Source organism: Sorex araneus, chromosome 6, assembly GCF_027595985.1.
Source record: "Sorex araneus isolate mSorAra2 chromosome 6, mSorAra2.pri, whole genome shotgun sequence".
Taxonomy (NCBI): domain Eukaryota; kingdom Metazoa; phylum Chordata; class Mammalia; order Eulipotyphla; family Soricidae; genus Sorex; species Sorex araneus.
Genome location: NC_073307.1, coordinates 54,049,025 through 54,070,809, shown reverse-complemented (window position 1 = coordinate 54,070,809; position 21,785 = coordinate 54,049,025). Strand labels below are relative to the sequence as shown.

General features: G+C 53.4%; 1 protein-coding gene across 12 annotated transcripts in view; it reads right to left on the bottom strand.

Moving 5' to 3' along the window:
• Positions 1 to 226: 226 nt before the first annotated feature.
• Positions 227 to 21,785, bottom strand: part of TJP1 (tight junction protein 1) — a 162,373-nt gene continuing 140,814 nt past the window's right edge. For 2 of the 12 annotated variants that reach the window (XM_055141308.1, XM_055141317.1), the window contains 16 exons: positions 21,225 to 21,444; positions 20,819 to 21,003; positions 20,559 to 20,654; positions 18,651 to 18,733; positions 17,046 to 17,256; positions 16,733 to 16,833; positions 13,475 to 13,825; positions 12,954 to 13,193; positions 11,539 to 12,345; positions 11,335 to 11,432; positions 10,003 to 10,230; positions 6,058 to 6,242; positions 4,376 to 4,847; positions 3,589 to 3,806; positions 2,808 to 2,951; positions 227 to 1,381 (listed from right to left, as the gene is read on the bottom strand). In XM_055141308.1, the coding sequence (XP_054997283.1) occupies positions 1,287 to 1,381; positions 2,808 to 2,951; positions 3,589 to 3,806; positions 4,376 to 4,847; positions 6,058 to 6,242; positions 10,003 to 10,230; positions 11,335 to 11,432; positions 11,539 to 12,345; positions 12,954 to 13,193; positions 13,475 to 13,825; positions 16,733 to 16,833; positions 17,046 to 17,256; positions 18,651 to 18,733; positions 20,559 to 20,654; positions 20,819 to 21,003; positions 21,225 to 21,444 (3,734 nt within the window). In that variant the 3' untranslated portion in view covers positions 227 to 1,286. The remainder of the gene's footprint in view (positions 1,382 to 2,807; positions 2,952 to 3,588; positions 3,807 to 4,375; positions 4,848 to 6,057; positions 6,243 to 10,002; positions 10,231 to 11,334; positions 11,433 to 11,538; positions 12,346 to 12,953; positions 13,194 to 13,474; positions 13,826 to 16,732; positions 16,834 to 17,045; positions 17,257 to 18,650; positions 18,734 to 20,558; positions 20,655 to 20,818; positions 21,004 to 21,224; positions 21,445 to 21,785) is intronic. The other 10 variants (XM_055141314.1, XM_055141310.1, XM_055141312.1 and 7 more) reach the window with 10 other exon arrangements.

Genomic DNA, 21,785 nt, shown 5'->3' with positions numbered 1-21,785 from the left:
GGAGACTTTGCAAGAGTTTCATCAAACTAGAGAATTCTGAGTAACTGTATCTTTTAAACGCAGCGCTTAAAAATGTAACAACTCTGTGCACTCTTTTTCTTTAAAAAATGACCTTGTGTGTGGCATAGAAATGCTGCTTTATTGCTGCAGAGGTCAAAGTTCAAGGCTCGAGAGGTACAGGAGAGATACAAAGGTAGCCTTAGAAACTTGTTTTTGTTTCTGTATAAAAAAGGTCAAGTTTATAAAAGTTAATTTACAAACCAAGAACTAGAGTGATATGCACGCATATGTACAAGCATCCTGAAAACAGCAAAACTTCTCAAGGCAGAGCCAAAAACAGCAACCACGCCCTCACCCAACCCAAAACTGAAAGGAAAAAGTCCCCAAATCATACCATGATTTTCTTGTGGGTGACTAGACATGTCTGAAACCACCGAACCCACAATTCACTCAGTCTTATCCATGATACAGTATGTGGATGGGCACAGAAGCCATCCCAACTTGGCATCCGCTGGGAGAACGTCAAGAATCAAAGGAGGGTAAGGCATTCCTGCTGGTTAGTAGGGCTGTGGTGAGGGTTAATGTTCAGATCCAAACCGTCCGGAGGCCGTGGAGCTAATCTCACGTTCTTTGGTGTCCTTCCAAAGAAAAACGTGTTTCTGTACACAGTAATTATCTTCTTGGGCCCTGGGGCCTACCCCCTCTGCCCCCCACTCCCCCCCCCCAAAAGCTCTAAATCCCCCTCACTGTACATGTTAATCCCCTAAACTGGTAATATCTATATAGGTGGATCGATAGATCAATCCATCTAGATAGATATATTTCCCGGTGTATTTTAAAAATGTGTGCATATTACCTCATGCATAATCAAATAAACCGTGAGAGCCAGGCCGGGGCCATAAGGAAGTCTGAAACTGCTGACTTTGGAAAGAATAGAACTCAATGTACCCCACTGGTTGGCTGGGATCATAACGGAAATCAAGAAGTGAAGTGAGTGAAGCAGTGCCCATAAAAAAGTACAAAATCATTACAAAGCCCAACGCCGCGGAAGCTGCAGCCCAGACTGAGGTCCCTGGGGCCCTGGCGCGTGCGGGCAGGTGTGCTGCAGGGGCAGGCGCTGGGCAGGGTCACTCCCAAACCCGCCTCAGGTCGAACACAATGCTTGGTGGAGACCAGGTGCAGCATCAGTCCTGAAACAAGTCCATACTTGATAGATGGTTCCAGTGAGATTCAGTAAAAGTCTAACCCAGGTTCACATTATTTAATCAAGTTCCTATATTTAAGAATTAAAAGTGGTCAATCAGGACAGAAACACAATTTGCTCCAACGAGATAGTTCGGATCTCCGGGAAGACACTTGTTTTGCCAGGTTTTCGGGTCACCTAAGAGAGGAGGAGAAGGAGTTCTGTCATCTCGGTATGGTGCACCTGCGCAGAACACAGTGCTCTGGGAGAGCAGCCTCACCCGCCACAGACTGCTCCCCAGCTCCCTGTGCTCTCAGGCCCCTTCAGCCTGCTCCTGGGACCATCTTTCCCCTTCTACTGTGAGCTGCAGGCACTTCACCAACAGACAAAGCCCGAGCACACTGCAGACTGGGCCCATGGCCTCTTCTGCTCAGAGCACACGCCTCCGAGGCTGGGCATGGGACCTGGCAAACCCCGACTTCATGTGTGCACACATGCAGAGCAGTCCTGGGAACCCCGGCTGGGAAAGCCCCAGGCTCTCTGGGCAGGTGCTGAGGGCACGTCCCAGCAGTGCCAGGAGAGACCAGGCGGCCAACTGCTCTCACCCAGGAGAAGGGTACTCAGGACACTGGTTACGGTGAGGCTGCAGGGCTGCACAGGATGGACAGACAGACCTGCTTGACAGGCCATGTCCCCATCAGCCGAGCAGTGTCAGAGCTGGTGGGCTCCCCGAAGGGGAGGAGTCAGGGCAGCTGGCCAGGACTCGAACCTTTCTCTCTGCCTCTGTGGGAGGGAGTCAGCATTGACCAAGATGTGTGCTGGGCATAGCGGACACCCAGGCTGTTGGACAGGTGCCCAGGAGGGCAGTTATCCAGTCTGTTCCATGTCATAATAGGGCACCACTTCAGAAACCACCCTATTCCATGTGCCAACACAAAAGGTTAATAAGTAAATGCTTATTGGGGTCTCTCTGAGGACAGAGCTCTCACCCGCTTAGTGCTCATCTGTGTCCAGAAACAGTGGCTGGGAGCCCACACAGAGTTGACACAGGCAGAGCTGGCCTGTGCACTGTGCTGCCCACCTGCTGCCAGGGGGCTTCTGGGTCAGGGTCAAGGATGCTGCCAACACAGGTGGCTCCAGTGGCCCATGACTCAGAAACCCGGGAAGTGAGAGAAGTGAAAATGGCACCAAGCTGTGGCATGACAAGGGCCAGAGCAAAGTGACCTGCAATGCCCGCGGCGGCAGTGATGAGCTCTGGGCTGTGAACTCGCGGCCAGGTGGGCCCGGAGGTGGGGGTGGGGTGGGGAGGGCAGAGCAGCCTGGTCCTGTTAGCTAGTGGCGGCATGTCTGCACACAGGGCACAGGGCCTGTCCACTAGTCACACATTTCTGATAGGACATAATTTTACCAAAGAAATTATCGACCTGTGGTGGCAGCGCTGCCATTCCCGAGGCGGAAACTCCTCGACCTTGCCATATTCACACTCACTTTCCACAGCACTGCGACAGGCCACAGGGAAGGCACAGAGAGCTGTGACTGAATATGGGGAAGCTCCGGGAGGGAGCCCAGGGGTCACCACCGCCAGCCCCCAAAGCCCCCAAAGGCCAGAGAGAAGACAGCATACCCGACGAGGAGTCGGATGATTTTAGAGCAAAAGACCAACCGTCAGGAGTCATGGACGCACAGTGTGGCAGGCGCAGCTCCACAGGCTTCAGGAATTTGAGGCCGTGAGGCCCACACATCACCAGGGGGCTCAGAAGGGTCTCACCTGCAGGAGGGAGCGAGGGGAGTGAGGTCAGAGGGTGGGCGCCACCCCATGCCTGGTGGGGCTACTTCTCTGAGGCAACATTGACCAAGAACTGGGCAGAATCCACTCTTGCCATTTGAAATGCCAGAGAGGAGCCACATTCGAGAGGAAAAAGCACCCAGTCAAGTGCTGGTACTTTATGAAGCTGACTTCTGACAGCAGGATGGCAAGACGTGCTGCATCTTTGAAATGGGCCCTCTATACTCTGGCACCTCTATTCCCCCAGCTCCATGTGAAGTGCTCAGCGTCCACACATAAGATACATCTGAGAGTAAGACTCTGAACTGCTATCTCCACCCTGCATCTCCCATGCTGTACTGGTAAGAGCTGGTCTGTGGGACTTATGAGGGGCCAGCCCATGCTTAGATTTCGATAGAACCTAAGCAAACAATCTGAAGGAGTGAACTGAAATGCCACTACAGCAAGTCCCAGTCACCCCAACACACATGCCAGGAAGAATTAGAAAGTGGCAGCTTTCCTGGGTGAACCCAGAGGCTCACACACAGCCTAGAAGGAAGGAGGGCCATGACCTGCGGGGCCTGAGGTGGAGAGACGCACGGAAGGGTGAGGGCTCCAATGCAGACTGGGTCAACCCCACCTTTCTCCTTGTCCAGTGGCGGAAGGAGACTGTTGTCCCGGCAGACCTTGAAGTAGATCTCCTGCTCCACGCCCTCGGGGACGGCTCCCTGTGGGATGATGATGCTCACGCCTGTCTCGATGGAGCTCAGCACCCCGCCATTGCTGTTGAAGACGCCCCGGGCTGTGGCCACCACCGTGTGCCCATCCTCATCCTCATCTTCTTCCACAGCAGAAGGACTAGGGTTGAGGAACAGCCAGTGAGGCCTGCAGGACTGTGCTGCCTCTTTCCCGAAGAGCTGCCTCAGGCCAGCAGGAGGTGCTAGTTGAACCCAGGTGGCCCTTCAGCAGCAATACCCGCTGGACGGTGCTGTGGGCTCCCCCACTGGCCACAGCAGACTGGCTGGAGCACTGGATCCCTCTGCCACCCCCACCCCCGGGACATGTACTGCCCACTGTACCCCTCTGGGAACTTGCAAGGCCCTCCCTCATGAGTGTGGACAGGGGCTCTCCAACCTTGCTATCTGGTGCTCTGACAGTGAAGAGCACCAGCATGGCCCCAAATGGTCCTCCCTGCAGAGATCAGAGATCACGGGTGGCAGGGCTGGCTGACAGCCCCGCACAGCACATTGACACCACACACGGTTGCTGCTCATATGACAAGCATGCAGCCCCAACTGGGGCCACCGCTCTGCAAAGACTCTGGGCACGGCAGCATCCGAAGCACACTGCTCGCGTAGTCTGATGGAAAATGCTCCTAAACCCCATCAGTGACCTGGCACAGACCTGGGAACAGCCGCCCATCTCACCTCACAGGAACCGCTTTGGGCACGGCACTGATGTTGTTGAACTGGTATTTGGGCTTCTCAGCATGGAGGGAGAAGGTCTCGACGCCGCTGTCAAACTCGGGCTGCTGTGCAGAGCTAGGGGCCTTGCTCAGAGCCTGGGCCGAGGTGGGTGCCTTGGAGGACAGGTCAGGTTTGTGGGCAGTATCAGCAGGCAAGAGGTTATGGTTGAATTTTGGGCTTTCAAACTTGCGCTCAAAGGGCCGCGCAGAGCTGGTGTAGGGCTTGGCGGTGAAGCGGTTGTATGCGGGTGTCTTCTGCGCAGGTTCCGCCCCATTCACAGGCGCCTTGTCCGAGAAGCTCTTCTGGGAATAGAAGGGGGGCGGAGCAGCATCGTCCCGGGTTGGGGCTCGGAAGATGGCTGGCTTGTTCTGCAGTGGAGGTGGGTCTGGCTTGGACACTAAGGAATTCTGAAAATCCAACGAGACCGAACTACCTGCAAAGCAAACACGAGCATTGGCATCCCTGGTGGGAGGGAAGGCGGCCAGCTATGGCCCTCCCTTGTGCAGGGAGGGAATGTGCACACAAGCTCCCTGTGCGTGTGCTGTGTGTGGACCGAGGGAAGATCACTCCCCAAGTCGCTAGCCTGCCCATCTCCTATGGGTGTGTGTGTTGGGGACGCAGGGAGAAGGGGTGTGCAACAAGGAGCTGTGTACTCGCTCTCGTGAAACCAGCACAGCACCGACCCCCAACAGAGAACAGGATGCTACAAGAACAACACAACACTGAAGAGCATCATGCTGAAACAAGCAGAACTGGCACATGACAGCACTCTCCACAGACCTCCCCAAAGGACTGTGAAGAGAAGAGACACTGAGCCACAATCCCGGGTGTGGGGGCAAACCCTGCAAAGCCACAGCCAGCTGACGCTGGGAAGTGCCAGACTCCCTCCAAGGGGAAGGAGCAGGGCACAGGGAACGGACCACAGGCTCCCTGCACTGTAGGCCATGAGCCCATGAATCTGCTGGGTACATCTGTGGGAAGGAAGAGCTGGCCTGGAGGAGGCAGGAACTAAGATGCACAGGAGAGTGGGCACACTGGGCACAGTGCCAGGGAAACCACCTTGTTCCGGAAAAGGCAGTAAGAAATGAGGTGCTGGCTGCACGGGGGTCGGGGTGAGTAGTGGGGGTTGGGAAAGTTGGAAACAGTGCTGGCCTGGGCTGGCAGGGCAGGTGCCAGGAGGGGCCCTGCTACCCAGGGGAGGCTGGAACGCTTGGAGGCACTCAAGAGCGGCAAGAAGAAAGAATGCTTCTCACCAAAGGGGGTTCCAGAGAAGGCAGGGAGTAGAGCCTGCCTGCCTGGAGAGCTGGGGGGACTCACTCTGGAGGAACTGGCCTGGCATGCAGGGCACGGCTTTTCCTGGTCGCTTGCCTGCCTTGAGGGCCCAGACAATCACTCAGACCCACAGACACAGACATCCTGATAAAGAATAGCCCTACCAGAAATAGAGTACGGTATAGAGACTTCTCGGCCCTAGTGGGCACAGGGACAGGTGCTAGGGTCCCTAGCTGTCCCTACTCCCAGCCTTCTTAGATGAAAGCTCATTTAGCTAAGAAGCAACCAGAAAGCACCATGCAGGTGTCCCTCTAGCATGGCACCTGCTGGACACCCAGACCAGACTCTGGGTCAGGCTCAGAAGCGCCTACCTTCACTGTGGGCACCCTTGGCATGCGTGTGGAAGGTGAGGGCAGAGCTGGGCACGGGTGCAGCAGGCTGTGTGTACTGCGAGGGCAAGGGAGGTGGCGGGGGTGTGGGCTGGAGGGGCTGCGGGGGTTCGGGACGTTTCTCGCCGAATGATCGTTCCACGGCCTCTGCCTCGGGAGACTTGCCCCTGTGGAGAAATGAGACAAGGCCACAATCTGAGAAACGCAGGCACAGTGGGAACAAGTTCTCAGTGCCACTGATATCCAACAAAACCAGAGAAAGTAGAAATCTTCATGACTCACTCTCAGGAGCACAGAAAGCTACTCTACCCGAACGGTCACACCAACCCAATCATAGTCAACACCAGAGATGGGAAGATAGCACAGAGAGTTCTAGAATATGAGTCCCACACCCAAGAGATGGGGGCCGAAAGGCAGATGAGGTTTTGGGTATACTTGTAATACTTTGGAAAATATTAATGGGTTCAATCTGCTCTAGGTTCACATCGAATTCTGTGATGGAGGTTCAAAAGCCTTGGTCCCGGCCAATTCAGACTCACACCAAATGATACCGTAGACCAAGACTTGGCCAGATTGTTTAGAAAAGGCCTGAGTGTGTCCAGCACTGGGCCTAGCGCCACGGCACACAGGCCGTGATGGAGGCGCAGTGGCACCCACGAACAGCATCTTTTCTTTGATATGTGCCCTCCATCGACCAGATCTGGTGCTGGCTAAGAAGCTGCTTGGCTTTTACATATGAGGGCTCACTTAAGTCCATCAACTGTTTCAAATGGTGGGTAGCGACACTGAACTGCTTTATAATTGACCCAAATCACTACAACTGCCACAAAGCCTTGGCAGAGAGAAGCCAGCTTTATGCGCACAGCTGGGAGGGCAGCCGGAAAGTGGCTCTGCCCACTCTTGGCTGGCACAAGAGCTCTGTGTCTGTGCCTTGGGGCACGGAGCCTGGCCATGTGAAGAGGATGTGTTAGCCTGCAAGTGCACACAAAGCCAAGGACACAATGGGGGACCCCTGTGGCCACAGCCTCACATGAATGCCCATCTTACCACGTGGTGCTCCTTTGCAGGCAGCCATAGCTAGTGTAAGAGCCAAGAAATCTAGGGGGTGGCAAAGCAAGCGCAACAGAAAAATGAAAACAGTCAATCTGATGAAGCAAATTCGTAGCCAAGGGAAGTCAGATGTCATTAAAATAATGCAACCACCACATACATGCTTGGCCATAAACCCTGTAGCTCTCATGCAGCCTGGAGAATTCCCAGTGCCCGCAGTGGAGGGCCCTGATGCCCTCTAGCCACTGAGGGGCAGCAAGCCTGAGGTACCCCTTCCCTCTGCCTCTTGTGCTGAGTTAAGACAGGAGCCAAATTAAATAGCAGTGATGAAGAAGAATCAATTGGTGGGATGTTCTCTGGAAAGCAGCAGGTGGGCAGCGCTTGACAGCACACCCCCTACCCCTGGCTGTCCCTGAGGGATGGGTGTGGCCTGCCCCTGGAGCTCAGTTCTGGGGTGGGCAGAGCGTGGCCGCAGCAGTCTTGGCCAGGTCCTGGCTAAGCCATGCCCTCTGTCAGGTCATAAGCACATTGAAACTAGCAAACATCAATCTTAAACTTCCTAGTTCCCAACTTTGTGGTCACAGGTCTCTAAGCTTCAGGTGCATTCACCGAGAAGACAGAGTCTGCAGTAATGCTTTTATGCTTCTGGTGGACAGAATATATCTGCCACCAAACTGCCAGATACCCCACTTTGGTGATGTGCATCTCATGCCACCACCCTCTGACCCCCTTGGCTGCCAGTGGGCAGGTGTGCCCTCACTGCTCCTTCCCCTCAAGAGGGAGTTCCCCTGGCCCCTCCCCTTCCTCCCCACTCCACTCTGCTTTCCATGGCCCCTCAAGATCACTGAGTTTCAGCAACAGGTATGATTTCACCCATAGTTGCATGTAGCCCACTGTGAACAGAGGGCACATGCCAGTCACTGCCATCATGGTCCCCAGATCTTGGGTGTTGTACGTAGCCCTGAATAAACAAAGTCATGCAGATCTTTGCCAACGAATATCTGCCTTGCAGACAGATACCAAGCAATCAACTTTTGGGTCAGATGGAAGTTCCACTTAATTCATGAGGTGCATCCATGCTATTGTCTGTAAGAAACTGGCCCAGAGGACATTGCCCAGCAGCAAGCAGGGGCTCCTGGTTCCCCACAGCCTGCCAGCTCTATTGTTTCTGGCCTCTGTGCAGGCCATTCCTGTCAGTATGACATGGGTCTCTTGGTCATCTGGGCTTGTGTCTCCCTCACCATCAGTGATGCTGAGGATGCTGTGGGCCTGCTGCTAGCCCTGTCTTCTCATAGCAGTATGTGTTTTGTCTCACTCCCCGCCCCCGTCCCCCCGCCTTCTGAGGGGGCTGTTTTCCACTGCGAAGAGCTGGCAGCACATTCTGGGTCTGGGTACTGGCCTTGCCAGAAGAATGCTTTCTCTCACCCTATGGGGGGGCTTCTTTTCAGACCGAGTTTGGGGCAACACAACCAGTCCCAGTGGATTACTTCCGCCTGTTTTGTCAGTGGAAGTGAATTGCTGAAAATGCCTCAGTTCACACTAAGTTGCCGACAAGCTGGCAGTCCCCGAGGCTGACTCTGAGCCCTGAGGTTCTCTCTCCGCGTGAGCTGATTGAGAGGCAGTCCATCTGTTGAGGACAACTTTCTCACTGCCCTGGAGCTGCCTCATGGCCAGCCTGGACCCTTCCAAGAACCATGGAAAACACCTGCCTCGCTGGAGGTGAGCACCTGGGCTGATGTCCACTGCCCCGCTACCCCACTGGGGGGGAACTACAGGACCAAGTGGCTTCCTGGTCCAGTTCCCCAGTGTCAAGGAGCTTTGTTCTGAGACGGGTGTCAAGTGAACTTCTGCTGGAGATGAATAGGGCATGGGGCTCTGCCACCCAACCTCCCTGTTTCTCTGTGACACCTTCACTCTATCTTATCCCTACTCCACAGCAGAGGGGGTTCAGAAGTGGGTTTGCATCCCTTCCAGAACTCCCAACAGAGGGGTCGGATGCCCATTTCCCCAGGGCCCCCCTAAGCCTGGCATGGAGTTACCTGCCAGAACATCCATGGTTACTTCCCAAAAACCCACTGCAGGCTGGGCTTGGTGACCCCAGAAGCATCATCACACCAGACACGGTGTGTGGACCTGTCATGACACACGGCCAGCTTCCACTGAGCTCCATTCTGGCCTGACTCCAAAGGAAGATTCTCCAGCTGTGTCTGCTCCAAGGACATGGAGGCTTTTCCTGAGCATCAGCATCTGACAGCTGGGCCCTTCCTGCCAGACACAGGCGAGTCTGCCAAAAGCCAGTGTCCACTTTTCCCCCAGTGGCATCACTGCGCTGATGGGGAGGCTCAGGGAGCCAGCAGAAGTGGAAGCCCTGGGGCACATGTGAGTCTGGACCCTCCAACAGAAGCAGAGAGATGGCAGAGCTGCATAGAACAGGGTCTGGAGCCAGGAACTGGGGGGCGGAGTCCAATAAGTCCTGCTTTTCTCAGGTGTGGAGACCAGAGAGCTTGTGACAAGCTTTCTTACCTGACTTCCCTCCAACAGTACTGCTGCATGCTCCCCTTAAATGACAAAGCACACCAAAGAGGGGACAGTGGGAGACCCCAAACCTGACCGCTAGGGCTGCAGTGCCTGCTCCTGGCTCACAACCCTTAGCCCCAGACCTGCCACCTGAACAACCTGCTTCCCAACTGTTGCCACAGAAGCACAACGTCTAAGAGAGAGAGATCAATGGGCAAGGAAGACGGGAGGTCAGCTGGCAGCTCTCTGATACCATGGGCTTCTCTACAGACCCCCAGCCACATTGCATTTCCCCTGGTGAGCCCCATTTCAAGCTGCAAAACCTCCCATGTGCTGACCAGCCTGGGTGCTGGGGCTTACTTGGTTGAGTGTGCAGAGAAGCTGGGCTGAGCCTGCGGGTGAGCGGGCTTGGCTGGCTCCGGTGCCTGGCCAGCAGGAACAAGGGCAGGTTTGCTGTCGAAACTCCGGCGGTCAAAGTAGGAGAGCTGCTTCCGGTAATACTCCTCATCCTCCTCAGGATCGTAGTGGTTTGACCGGACAATATCTTCAGGGGGCTTCGCCTGAGGCTTCTGTGGCTCTGGAATCCTGCTGGACCACGAATGAGAACAGAAGCCAAGTCCGGAGATGGTATTGCAAAACGAGCATGTGAATCTTTTATCCTAACCTCTCACTGCATGTGGCCTGGGGTCGCAGACAATCTAACCAAGTCGCCCCCCGGACAGATGCATATGCACATTACAAACTCTCCCGGTGGATATTCTGAGGCAGCTCCTTGTGGCCTGGGAGCACTTCTCCTCACCTAACAGTCTATCAGCTCTGACCAGAAGCCTCCAGGTCAGGGCAGACAATCCAGAAAAGGGAATGTGACCAAGACAAATAACAATGTCAGAAATGGCCACACAGATCTTCAGGACTTTAAAAAGGTTTCTAAGCACTTTCTAATCGAGGATCAACAGATGCTCATAAAGGAAGGAGCTCCAGACAGGCCCAAGCTCCAGAAGCACAGGATGCAGAGGAAACCACTAAACAACTGATACATTCTAATCCACTTTACAGTGCACAAGTGACATTTTAGAAACTTTCAAGAGCAGTGGCTGACTTTAGTTCTGAGCTTACTTTATGCAGACGCACCTTTTGCTAAGGCAGACACCAGCGTTTCCATTCTCATGGAAAACAGCGGAGAGTCAAGGTGAGAGGCAAGGTGGGAGAGCTGGTTCAGGGGGATGGAAGGCCGGCTCTGCAGTGTCAGAGGCCCAGGGTTCACCCTTGCACCCTGAGGCCCCTGAGCACTGGGTCAAGAGTGCAGTTTGTGTGCCCCTCCCCGCTCAGGGAGGTATATGTAGAAGTGGCTCCACCTGACTGGAGGCACGATGGTCAGCTTGGAACAAGGCACAGTCCTGCTCATCCCAGAGGCCCAGTGCTCACCATCACGGCCAGAGTGGCCCTGTGCCCATTCCCCCATGACCTCAGTGTGGCCAATCTGCGTCCACACCCTGAGAAAGACACCCTGAGAAAGACCCTGAGAAAGTGTGCATAACCATACTTGTCACTTCTCATGGGGGTGTGAACACCACCTGGGGATAACCGCGGGCAGGTTTCCTGGCAGGGCTGAACTAGAGCAGGCAGATGACTGAGGAGGGCAATGGTGCCCATTGTGCTCCAGCAAACCCCAACATCAGGTGGCGCACCCACCTGTAGAGGGTCTTGTCATGGTCACTCAGCTGGTTCTGCAAAGCGGCTTTTGGAGCTGTGGCAGGAGCTGCAGAAGGTCTGGATGCCATTTCTGCAGGCTGCAGGGAGAAGGACAGACGTATCCCCAAAGCAGTGCGTGAGTGAGCGACTGCACCCACTAAAGGGGACCCTCCCACACTTCATCTTCCGTCCTCATGGCTTTACCTTCAGACCAGCAAGGTGGTTCTCATCCTTCCTGTGTTCCAACGAGGCGGACCTTTTTTTCTCAAACATCCTCACCCGCGTGAGCACCGACTGTGGCCTCATGGCTGGGTCTTCCTCGTCATCGGCTGCAGCAGGGGGTGGCGGTGGCAGGGGCTTGGTGTTGCTGGGCAGTGCAGCCGGGGCAGGCTCATAGTGGCTGGCTTTTGCGGGCAGCCCTTGGGCAGGGACCTGCTCGTAACTCCGTGGGTACTGCTCCAAGGATGGCTTTGGCTCTGGGACCTTGGGGCCCACAGCTGCATAGGTCTGGGTTTCAGGACGGTACCTGCTGGGCAGCTCATACCCAGCGGGCGGCAGCTCCTCATGGCGGAGGGTGGAGGTTCTGGGTGGCTGCTCGAAGCGTGCTCGACTGTCAAAAGACAGGGGGGTCGGCTCCTCAAAGTGGGGAAAGTACCCCCGTTCTAAGGGTTCATCAGGGTGAGGTCTGGGGTCGAGGTCCCGCGGGTGCTGAGCATCAAAAGGCGGTCGAGGCTGGTGGGGCTGCCTGTCATCGAAATAGGGCCACTGCTCCTCATAGCGCAGACGATGCTCATAGCCACGAGGACCCGGGTCTGCATAACCGGAGGAGTCATATCTGGATACAGGTGGCTCCAGCTCCCTGATGGCCTGCTTCTCTCCGTATGGGGTTTGGGGTTCATAGCTGAGGCCCAGCTCTCTGTCAGGCCTCTGGCCAGGGTGACCCACGGCTGGTTGTTTCATCACATGATTCTGTCTCAGCAGTTCATCAGAATAGGGGTCTTTCCTGTATACCTGCATGGGACAGACATGTGTGAGAACACCGGCGTGCTCCCCATTCTAGCTGACTGGCCAATACCACCAAGATCTGATTGTCTGAAAAGGGACGGCCCCCACAATTGTTCCCCAGATAGGAAGATCAGTGGGGTAAGCTAATTGGTATGAAAGAGCCAAGTTTCTATTGCAAGTTTCAGCATGTGCTGAATGAAAAGTGAGTTGAAAATCAGGGTAGAAGAAAATCAATGGACTGAGTTACTGATTCTACTTGATCTGGCCACTAACAATAAAAATCATGAAGTAAATTTATGGACACCATCATTCACAAAATAACGATTTAATGGTGAGCCTCGATTAAATATCAAAGGGGAGAGTGAGGTTTCCGAGAATACTGAAAACCAAAAAATCAAATGAAGCACAAGTCCCAATCAAAAGGCAGGCTGGTCTCGATCATTGCTGAGCCGCAGAAGCCATGCAAACTGCAAATGGAGACACTCAGTACTGAGTGGAAGCGCCGGATTGTAAAAGCCCACAGGAGAGAAGCAAAGGGAACACCAAAGGGCGAAGCAAAATGATCATCTGCTGGGAGGCCCGGCGAGCAGCGCGCGGCGCGGCCGTGCGGGTACCTGGGCCGGGTCTGCATGCGGCGACACTGGTGGCTCCGGGTCTCTGAGTGCTCCGGGAGCTGCCTCAGCACTGGGCCCTCGGAAAGAAGCAGCTTGTGGGGAGTGAGTGGCGGCAGGAGCCGGGGCTGGCTCCTCCGGGTGGACCCGAGGGAGAGGCACGTTATGAGCAACGGCAGAGGAGGCCGGTGTTGGGTTTGTTTCAGGCGAGAGGCGGGGGGCTGGAGATGAGGGCTCTGCTCTCTGTGAAGTGTTTGAGACATGTGAAATGGAGCGCTTCTGTCTACCTGAACTTCCCACCTCCATTCAACGCTTGGGACATTCTGAAGGGTGCTGACTAGCACGACCATGACCTCATGGCCTGTTACCAAAAACAAGAACCCGCCCACAAATAAAAAGCATCCTGGGGAGTGAGAGGAACCCTCACACTTCAGGATGGAGTCTGGGATGCTAGACTAAAACTCCAAGATACTCCATGCCTGCCGGCCCGCCCCCCGCTGCGCAGCGCTGGTGCGGCCGCTTACCTGTTGCGAGGCTGCTTTAAATCCGGGGCAGTCTAGTCTATGGCTGGGCTGCGGCAGCGCCTGCGGAGCGTAAGGAGGGTAGGGTTGGCTTTCAGGCTGCATTCCAGAGGGGTCCTCTCTGACAGGCTCCGAGGAGCGGGTGATGGCAGACTCCGGGGGAGTCCCCACCTCGTCATTAAGGGTCTCGTCTAGTTCTTGATCAGTGTAGGCCCCGCCTTCTGTGTCTGTGTCTTCATAGTCAGACGTGTGTCTACTGTCCGTGCTATACATTGAGTACTCGCTACCCGGGGCTGACAGGTAGGACAGCCGATCGTCATGCAAATCAAGGTCATCGCTTGTGGCACCGTCCGCCTGGGTCAAATAAAAGTAAATCAGAATTTTATTCAGTAGTTCTTGGAAGAGATGGCCTTTATTTCCCGAGGGAGACCGGAAAGGCTCATTTTCTTGGAAGGAATCGCCCCGTGTTCTCTGAGCTTCCGGTGAGGAAAGATCCGGGAGGTTCTGAGCCCCCACGCAGACACCTGTAGCGCCTGACACGGCAGGGCTGGATGAAGGAGACGACACCAGCAGCAGCACAAGGCCGGAGTCCGGGGGCCCAACCCCACAGGACAAGGACTGTTGTGACACCTCACCAGTCACTCATGTGTCAGCCTGGACAAGGCAAAGAGGAGGCCTGCCACCAACCCCAGCTGACAGCGACAAGACACACCAACAGAATGACGCGCACGAGACTGAAAATGAGCGCCCAGTTCAGACAGGCTGAGCGTGGAGAGGACTGGGAATATACACGGAGGCAACAGCACTTAGAAAACTTCTGACTCGGGCCCTAATGTTCATGTGAACAGTGTCTGAGCACTGGCTGCCTCCTCAATGAAGACTTGCCGTGATTTCTCACAGATGCATGAGCCAAAGGATGGAACAGGAGAAACGCAGCTGAGCTGATCTGGTACCAGAAGAGCTGAGTGCCCCTGGGAAGTCTGCCCTGTTTATCTTTTGGGCAGATGGCAAAGAAAACCAGAAGGGTCTGAGGAAAGGGAAACAGAGTGAATGACCGAGACACTCATTTGAAGAGCACTGGATTCAACTGAAGATCCTGCTGAGATACCAGCCAAAGGGATCTCAGGACTGGAAGACCTGAACTGCAGAATTCAGTTGCTGGAAGGATGGCCCACACTGCCGACTCCACATAGCTCCCTGCCCTGAGCGCAGATGCAGAGATGCCCCAGGGCTCTCTGTTTACCTGCTGGGCCAGAGACAACTAGACCTGCAGGGTGAGGTCCAGGCCTGAAAGGGGAATGGCACACCGAAATCCCTGCGGCTTCTAAACTCCACAAAGGCTCTGCAAGACAGAGACGGCTTTTCCTCTCCACAGTGATCCTGAGCTTGTGAGGGTCCGTCAGAGAACTAACGACATCCTCAGAAGAATGACTTGAATTCAATCACCGGCCTTACTTTAACAGTGGCACATGATGCAGATGAAAGAGCCACGGGCTGCTCGGCCCTGGGAAGTGACAAATCTACATGAAAAGAAGCCTCTGGTATGTCTCATTTGGGTCAGCAGGAACATACAAAGACTGTATCATATCTTGCAAAAAGAAACTCTTCCGAGAAATTAGATGCAAGCAGTTGTTCAGGCAAGTCAACGTGAAATGAAATTGCTTTAGTGTTTAGAGCCTGTCTATTCTGATAGACTGTACTCGAGTAGAAGGAGGGAACAAACCCAGTTTGATTTAAATGGCAACACCCTTCTCTGACTTACAAAATGCAGCCATCAGTCTAGCCTAAGAATCTGATTTTTCCTCCCAGAAAGTGTCGGGGATGTTAGGTCTTATTCCAAAATTGAAGCAAAGATGGGATAGCGTTAAGACAAAGGAGCGAATAAAGATCTGGAGAGCAAAAGCCCTCAGGAAGAGGCAGACACGTACATGGTGTGCACTTACAGAGTCCCACTCGGCCCCGGGACTGTCAACCTGACAGAGCTGTGGCAGGGCTGTGTGGCTGGGTCAGTGCCAAGAGAAATGTATTTGTGTAAAATGCCCATGAGTGACACTTGGTGATAGTGTACTGCTCAAGGTGCTGGGGTGCTTTTCTCCCTCGGTTCCCTCGTGTGCTGGCTGCCAGGGCAGCGCCTCAGGGCGCCTGTGCCCAGCTTCTGAGACCCATGGTTCTGGGCCTTCCTGAGGAGCTATAGGTGCTGCTGGAGCTCTGTGGGCCAAGGTTGTGTGGTTGAGGGCAAAGGTGGGGAGGCACAGACGTCTCAGCATGCAGCATGCACTTCAGAGCACCTGCAGCATAGCCAGGCAGAGCGAGGCAGGAGCCATGCAGAGGCCAACACAAAAATCAAGCCAACAAGGAAACGAGAAACAAAACAAAAACCAGATATTCTCCAACTCCCCTGGCAAGCGGACACGTTACAGACACCAGAATGAGAGCTGCCCCCGCCCCACTTCCAGAATGACTTCCCTGCCAGTAGACCGCCCTCCTATCCAGAAGACAAACAGCAGTAAGGCCCAATTTAAAGGCAGCTGTTTGATGGGGGTCAAAGCAAAAGTCAAAGCCAAAAGGGATGTATTGCTATGTCCAAAATTCTAGGCCGCGGAGTGAAACAACTGAGGATCTGGCAAAATGCTGGAATAAAGGACTCAAGTTCTTACTTTCTGACAGTGAGAGAAACCAGGCAGCTCCTCTAGGGGGTCAGATAGCCTGGCTTACTCCACATTTCTCCTGACATTCAACTGCCTCCTCACCCCAATCCCGGGAGGAGTTTCCGAAGCCCAGGCTCCGTATCCTCCTGAGTCAGAAGGCAGTGCTAGCTTGCCCTCTGCAGCCTGATTTGAAATTATCTGCAAGAGGGGCACAGAGTACAGTGGGAAGGGAGGGTGTTTGCTTTGCACACAGCTGACCATGGTTTGATCCCCAAAACCACAAAGGGTACCCACGCAAGAACTGCTGGGGGTGATTCCTGAGCACAGAGCCAGGAGTAAGCCCTGAGCACCACCAGGTGTGGCCCCCAACTCAAAAACAGTAAGGGAAAAGAGTATCTACAGAAATAGTTCTGAAGTGGTCATTAGAGTTAGGAAGGTCTCAGAATCTCTGGGTATCTGAAATATTTTCATTCTGTACAAACAATAAGCACCCAAGAGTAACTCCTCCCAAATTACTCTGCTGATCCGATTAGAGCCTGCTTGTGACTCAGAGGTATCTCTGCTGCTGGCAGAATTCACAGACTGGGAACACAAAGACCAGGGCCGTTCTTACCTTCCCCTCGGAAACCCATACCAACTGGTTTTGCTGCTGCTGAATTGCCTCTTTCAGTGCACCGTACCAACCATCATTCATGGAATTCAAGTTAATGGTAGCTGCAAATGAATACACAAAATTGTCTTATGGCTTGAACACTGTAAAAGCCTGAATTCATCTACCCTGCTAGAACTTATCAAGTTAGAATAATGCATGAGCCCTTGACCTGTCAATCTCCAAGCTGCACTGTACTTAGTCTGACAGGTACGGGAACAGTAGCGTAAGATTAGATCACCTAAACACTTCAGCAAATGAGAAGCCACTCACTCACTTGTAAAAAGATGGTGGTTGTTCTTGCGAAGTTTATGAGACCGCTCATATAACTTCCTGGCACTTTTCCGAGATTCTGGACACAGCCGCATTCTCATTGTTTTGACGCCTTGCTTTGAGTCAGGGTTAAGGAAGACTACAATTGGGTACCACTGGGCATAATTCAGACGGTCCACTGCATTTGGGGTGACATCTAATAAAGCATGTTTGTCCTGTAAGCACAAAGGAAAAGCAAGGGGAAAAGACACAGTTAGAGAAAAGCCATGGCCCACGGTGTGCTATGGGCAGAAACCTCACTTTTCTTCCCCCCTCCCTCCCTTCTGGGGACATGATGAGTCTCCTACTTGGCCATGGTACTTGCACACTTGGTTGGATGTGAGCTAGGGAGCTACACACTTGGTACTGGAGATCTGTACCGCTAAGATGCATATGGTGTGATGCCAGGGATAAAATCTGTGTCCTCATACTTGCAAGACAGACACTTGACCCCAGCCACACCCCAAGCCCAGTAAGACTCTCGGGGGTAAGACAGTGTGGTGGGAAGCTCAAGGGTGATGTTTGTACCACTACAGTGGCACTCAAGTCACTCCTGGCCGCTGTTCAGGAGGATCACATGGTGTGGGGGACCGAACCAAGGTCAGTGTGTACAAGGGAAGTATCTTAACCCCTGCACAATCTCTCCAGCCAGACACTACTCCCCACCACCCCCGCCACTTTTAACTGTGTTCCAAAGTATTTCAAAGCACACTAAAAAAATTTTCATAACCAGAAGTTAATTCAAGTGACTTCTAGCCTAATTAAAACAAAACAAACTTTTTGTTTTCTTTACTTTTGGGTCATACCTGGCAATGCTCAGGGTTTCTTCCTGGCTATGCATTAAAAGATCACAGCTAGGGGACTGGAGCGATAGCACAGCGGGGAGGAGCACAGTGGGGAGGGCGTTTGCCTTGCATGCGGCCGACCCGGGTTCTATTCCCAGCATCCCATATGGTCCCCTGAGCACTGCCAGGGGTAATTCCTGAGTGCAGAGCCAGGAGTAACCCCGGTGCATCGCCGGGTATGACCCCCCCCCCCAAAAAAAAAAGATCACAGCTGATGAGCTTGGGGAGCAAGTGCCAGGGATACAACTGGGTCAGCCACATACAGGACAAGTGCCCTCCCCACTGCTCCAGTCCACAAAACAAAACTCTGGAACCAGTTCATTCTGAAGAGAGCCTCAATGCTTCAACGCAGCTTTTGGCCACCAAGACACTAAGCAAACGACACCTCACAGAGGGGCACTCCCACTGCCAATATGCCCCAAGAAGCTCAGCCTAAAAGACTCCCACACAGTGAGTTTCTCTGTGACAACAAATGATCACCTCCTGGCACATGATGCTATTCCCTTGGAAGTGATTTATTTTTTTAAAGGAGGTTCTCAAGAATGCCATTAGAAATCATTCTTGAAAGTGATTTTAAGGCCTTTAAGGGCTGAATTCTTTTAGTATCTCCCATGAATTTTAGCAAAATTACTACCCTCGATGTTCTAATCAACTAACACCCACCCTGCATGTGGACCACCATCAGGACAGCTTACTGTGGAACAGGTCAATTCAGAATAACTTACTTGGTCTATGATCTGCTTTATGGTATGCAGGCGGATGATGCCAGAGCTGCGCTGGTCAGTCCCGGCGTCTCGTGGTTCACTTTCTGCTCATGGAATCCAAACAAAAATAAAAGATCACATTCCCTCTGGTTAGATTGGAGTTTTCCAGCCACTGGCACTGTGAGTGGAGCTGTGATACAGCACTGCCCAGGCCCCTAGTAGCCGCCTCCCTTGTGCCTCTGTGACAAGCAGAAATGTCCTGTGCAGTTTCCTCAGAGAAGCAGAATCTCCCTGGCTGAGAATCTTTGGGTTCACACAATGCTTCCCAATGAGACTCACTTCAACTATAAAACATGAAGGCCCCTCACACCTCAAAAATCACGTCAAACTTTGAGGCACTGTGCATTGCTAACAGCACACCGGGATGTAAAAGAGAATCGGAGTAGGACCACAATAAAATGATGACCGCCACTTGGCCAAGAAAAACCGTCAAAATGGCAACTCTCCTAACTGAAAATGCATCCAACTCTTTGCAAGAAGGCACAGCCCTGCTTGGGACTCTGGTCACAAGAGCTGAAAAGGAAAGAAGGCGCCCTGGGACCAAGAGAGACAAGGCAGAGAAGTGTGACATGGGCTTGGACTCAGGAGAGCACAACTGGGGGCTGTGGGGGACACTGGACAAGTCTCCATCTGCCCCTCCCTCAGTGCAGACTGGATTCCAAGAGCATGAGCAAGTGGCAGTGACCCCAATCAACCCCAGCAACTCCTCCTGAGGATTGCTGGGTGGCAGTCAGCTATTCTGAAACTCAAGTGTGTTATGGGGGAGGGGGCCCAAGACTGACGCCCTCCAACCCAGCATGGACGGGTGTAGCCCTGGTGGCTGAGGGCTGTCCACTGCTGACCTACACTGGGATGGACTTTGCTGGAGCCAACTAAGCTTAGCTGCCCAGAGTGGCCCCTAAATAAAATAGAACTACCCCCACGCCCCCCACCCAAAAAAAAAACCCTATGTTTGGCTATGAATGGGAGCAACACAAACATTTCCAGGCAACTCTGTGAACAGTGGCCACAACAATCCCTTCTGAGAAAGCTGATGGCTGAGTGGGGAAGGGGGTGACACTGCCTGCGTTGCCCAAGCTGCACAGTGAACCGTACAATCTCGTGTGTGTGCAAAACTTCCAAGCATCAGAGATACAACCTCACTCAACTCTCCCAGCAACCCAGTAACATTACAGGAACCGGCCATGCTCAGGTGTTTGGTCCTGCCCTGGCCCCAGGGCCATCACTTGGGTATTCCTGGGGGCCCAGGGGCATGAGCTCTAGCAAAGGCACAGTTGCAGTGAGGGCCAGAGTCATCCCTAGATCAGAGAGCTCCACTCCAGGAGGCTGTTATGGGGAGCAAGGCAGAGGACAAGCCGCAGATCAGATCCAGACTGGTTCCCATGTCCTTCGAGGAGCCTGCGTGGACTCCGGCCCAGGGCTCCAGACTAGCCCTTCTCACCCTCACCAAAGCTAAACAGCAGAACAAGGGGGCTGTGGGGAGACACTGGACAAGCCTCCATCTGCCCCTCCCTCAGTGCAAGCTGGATTCCAAGAGCATGAGCAAGTGGCAGTGACCCCAATCAACCCCAGCAACTCCTCCTGAGGAATGCTGGGCCACCCCATGGTCTCTCACAATGAGATCAGGGGTGAATGTTCACTCACGACGTAAGCCAGCAGGCCACATGTCCATCCTTCATAGCTCAGAGTCCCCATCTCACATGCTAACCCCTCCTTCTCAGGAATAACATCGTTCTGCACAGCCCCTCCCTTGCACCAGCGCCTCTGCTCTGCTCCTTCCAGCACCCTCCAGGGAGAGCCATTCCCTGCCTTGGGAAAAGCACCTGAAACACCCTCCTGTCAGCCTTGGTGTGAGCTGATGTTGCTTACTTGCAATCTGGTAAATGTCTGGTTCTTCTCTTGCCAGCTTTTCTCTGGCGACATCTGCTATCGGTCCAAAAATTGTTACAGGCCTCAAAAATCCAGCTGGAGAGAAATACAAATGGAAAGGAGCAATATTTACACCTTCTCCTGGTTCAACAAACTGATGCTAACACAGAGAGTATAAAATGCTCTGAGGGCAGGTGGATGGTGCAGGGGTTTGGGTGCTTGTGGCCAACCCCAGATAACTACACACATACACTGCCTACCTTCCCGAAGGACGACTCTCTCATACGCGGGGAACTTGGTCTGCACTGGCTGAGCCGACAAGTCCTCTCTGCTCTTCCGGAGGTTCCTCTTGGAACTGCGGAGCCCCCGGAACCGCCAGAAGTCGGCACGGTCACCTCCAGCTGTTTTGGGAAGCGTGTACTGCACACTGGCCAGCTGCTCGGCTCTGGAAAGAAATAGCTCCAGGTAACAGACGGTGGAAATACCAGAGACACCCCCTGCCACCCAGTGAGGGTTCAATAGTCAGGGTTCACATAAAGGACCTGCAGAACAAAGGTGCAATGGTTAGCACAGCAGAGACCAATTCCCAGGGGCACCAACTAACAGGGCACAGGAACTCCTCTCTCATCAGCCCTCAGTGAGAAGTAGTACCCCCAACATTCCTACCTGTTTTTGTTAGGGATGATGCCTCGCTCCACTTCCTTATGGTTTTTACCAATCCGAATAGCAAGCCAAGAGCCCAGTTTCCCATTGTACAAGGTATCCACGACACGAAACACCTCTCCTTTGTTAAAGCTAAGTCCGTAGGGAGATTCCTTCTCATATTCAAAATGGGTTCGAATATAGAAAGAATCCCCAACATCTGATTCAACGATGCGACGATAAACTAAAAGGAACCAAAATAAAAAATAGGGATAGGAAATTAACCTCAGAAGAACACACCATACACCAGATACCAGATCAACAGTACCAGAAACAACAGCACCAATTCCTGCCCATGTGCCATAATGTATGGACAGCACTGTTGTCCCGAGAATGGGAGCTCTGAGTAGACCCACAAAAGCCACAATGTGCTTTTTGTTTCAATTATTGGACATGGCCAATATCCGTAGAGAGGTCTGACTGCCAACAAAGATAGGCAGGATGCCAGCACACCCCACCCTTCAGCAGAGGTGATGGGTCCTTGACTACCGATATGGCTTGGGGAAGAGACTGTTCTAAAGAAAG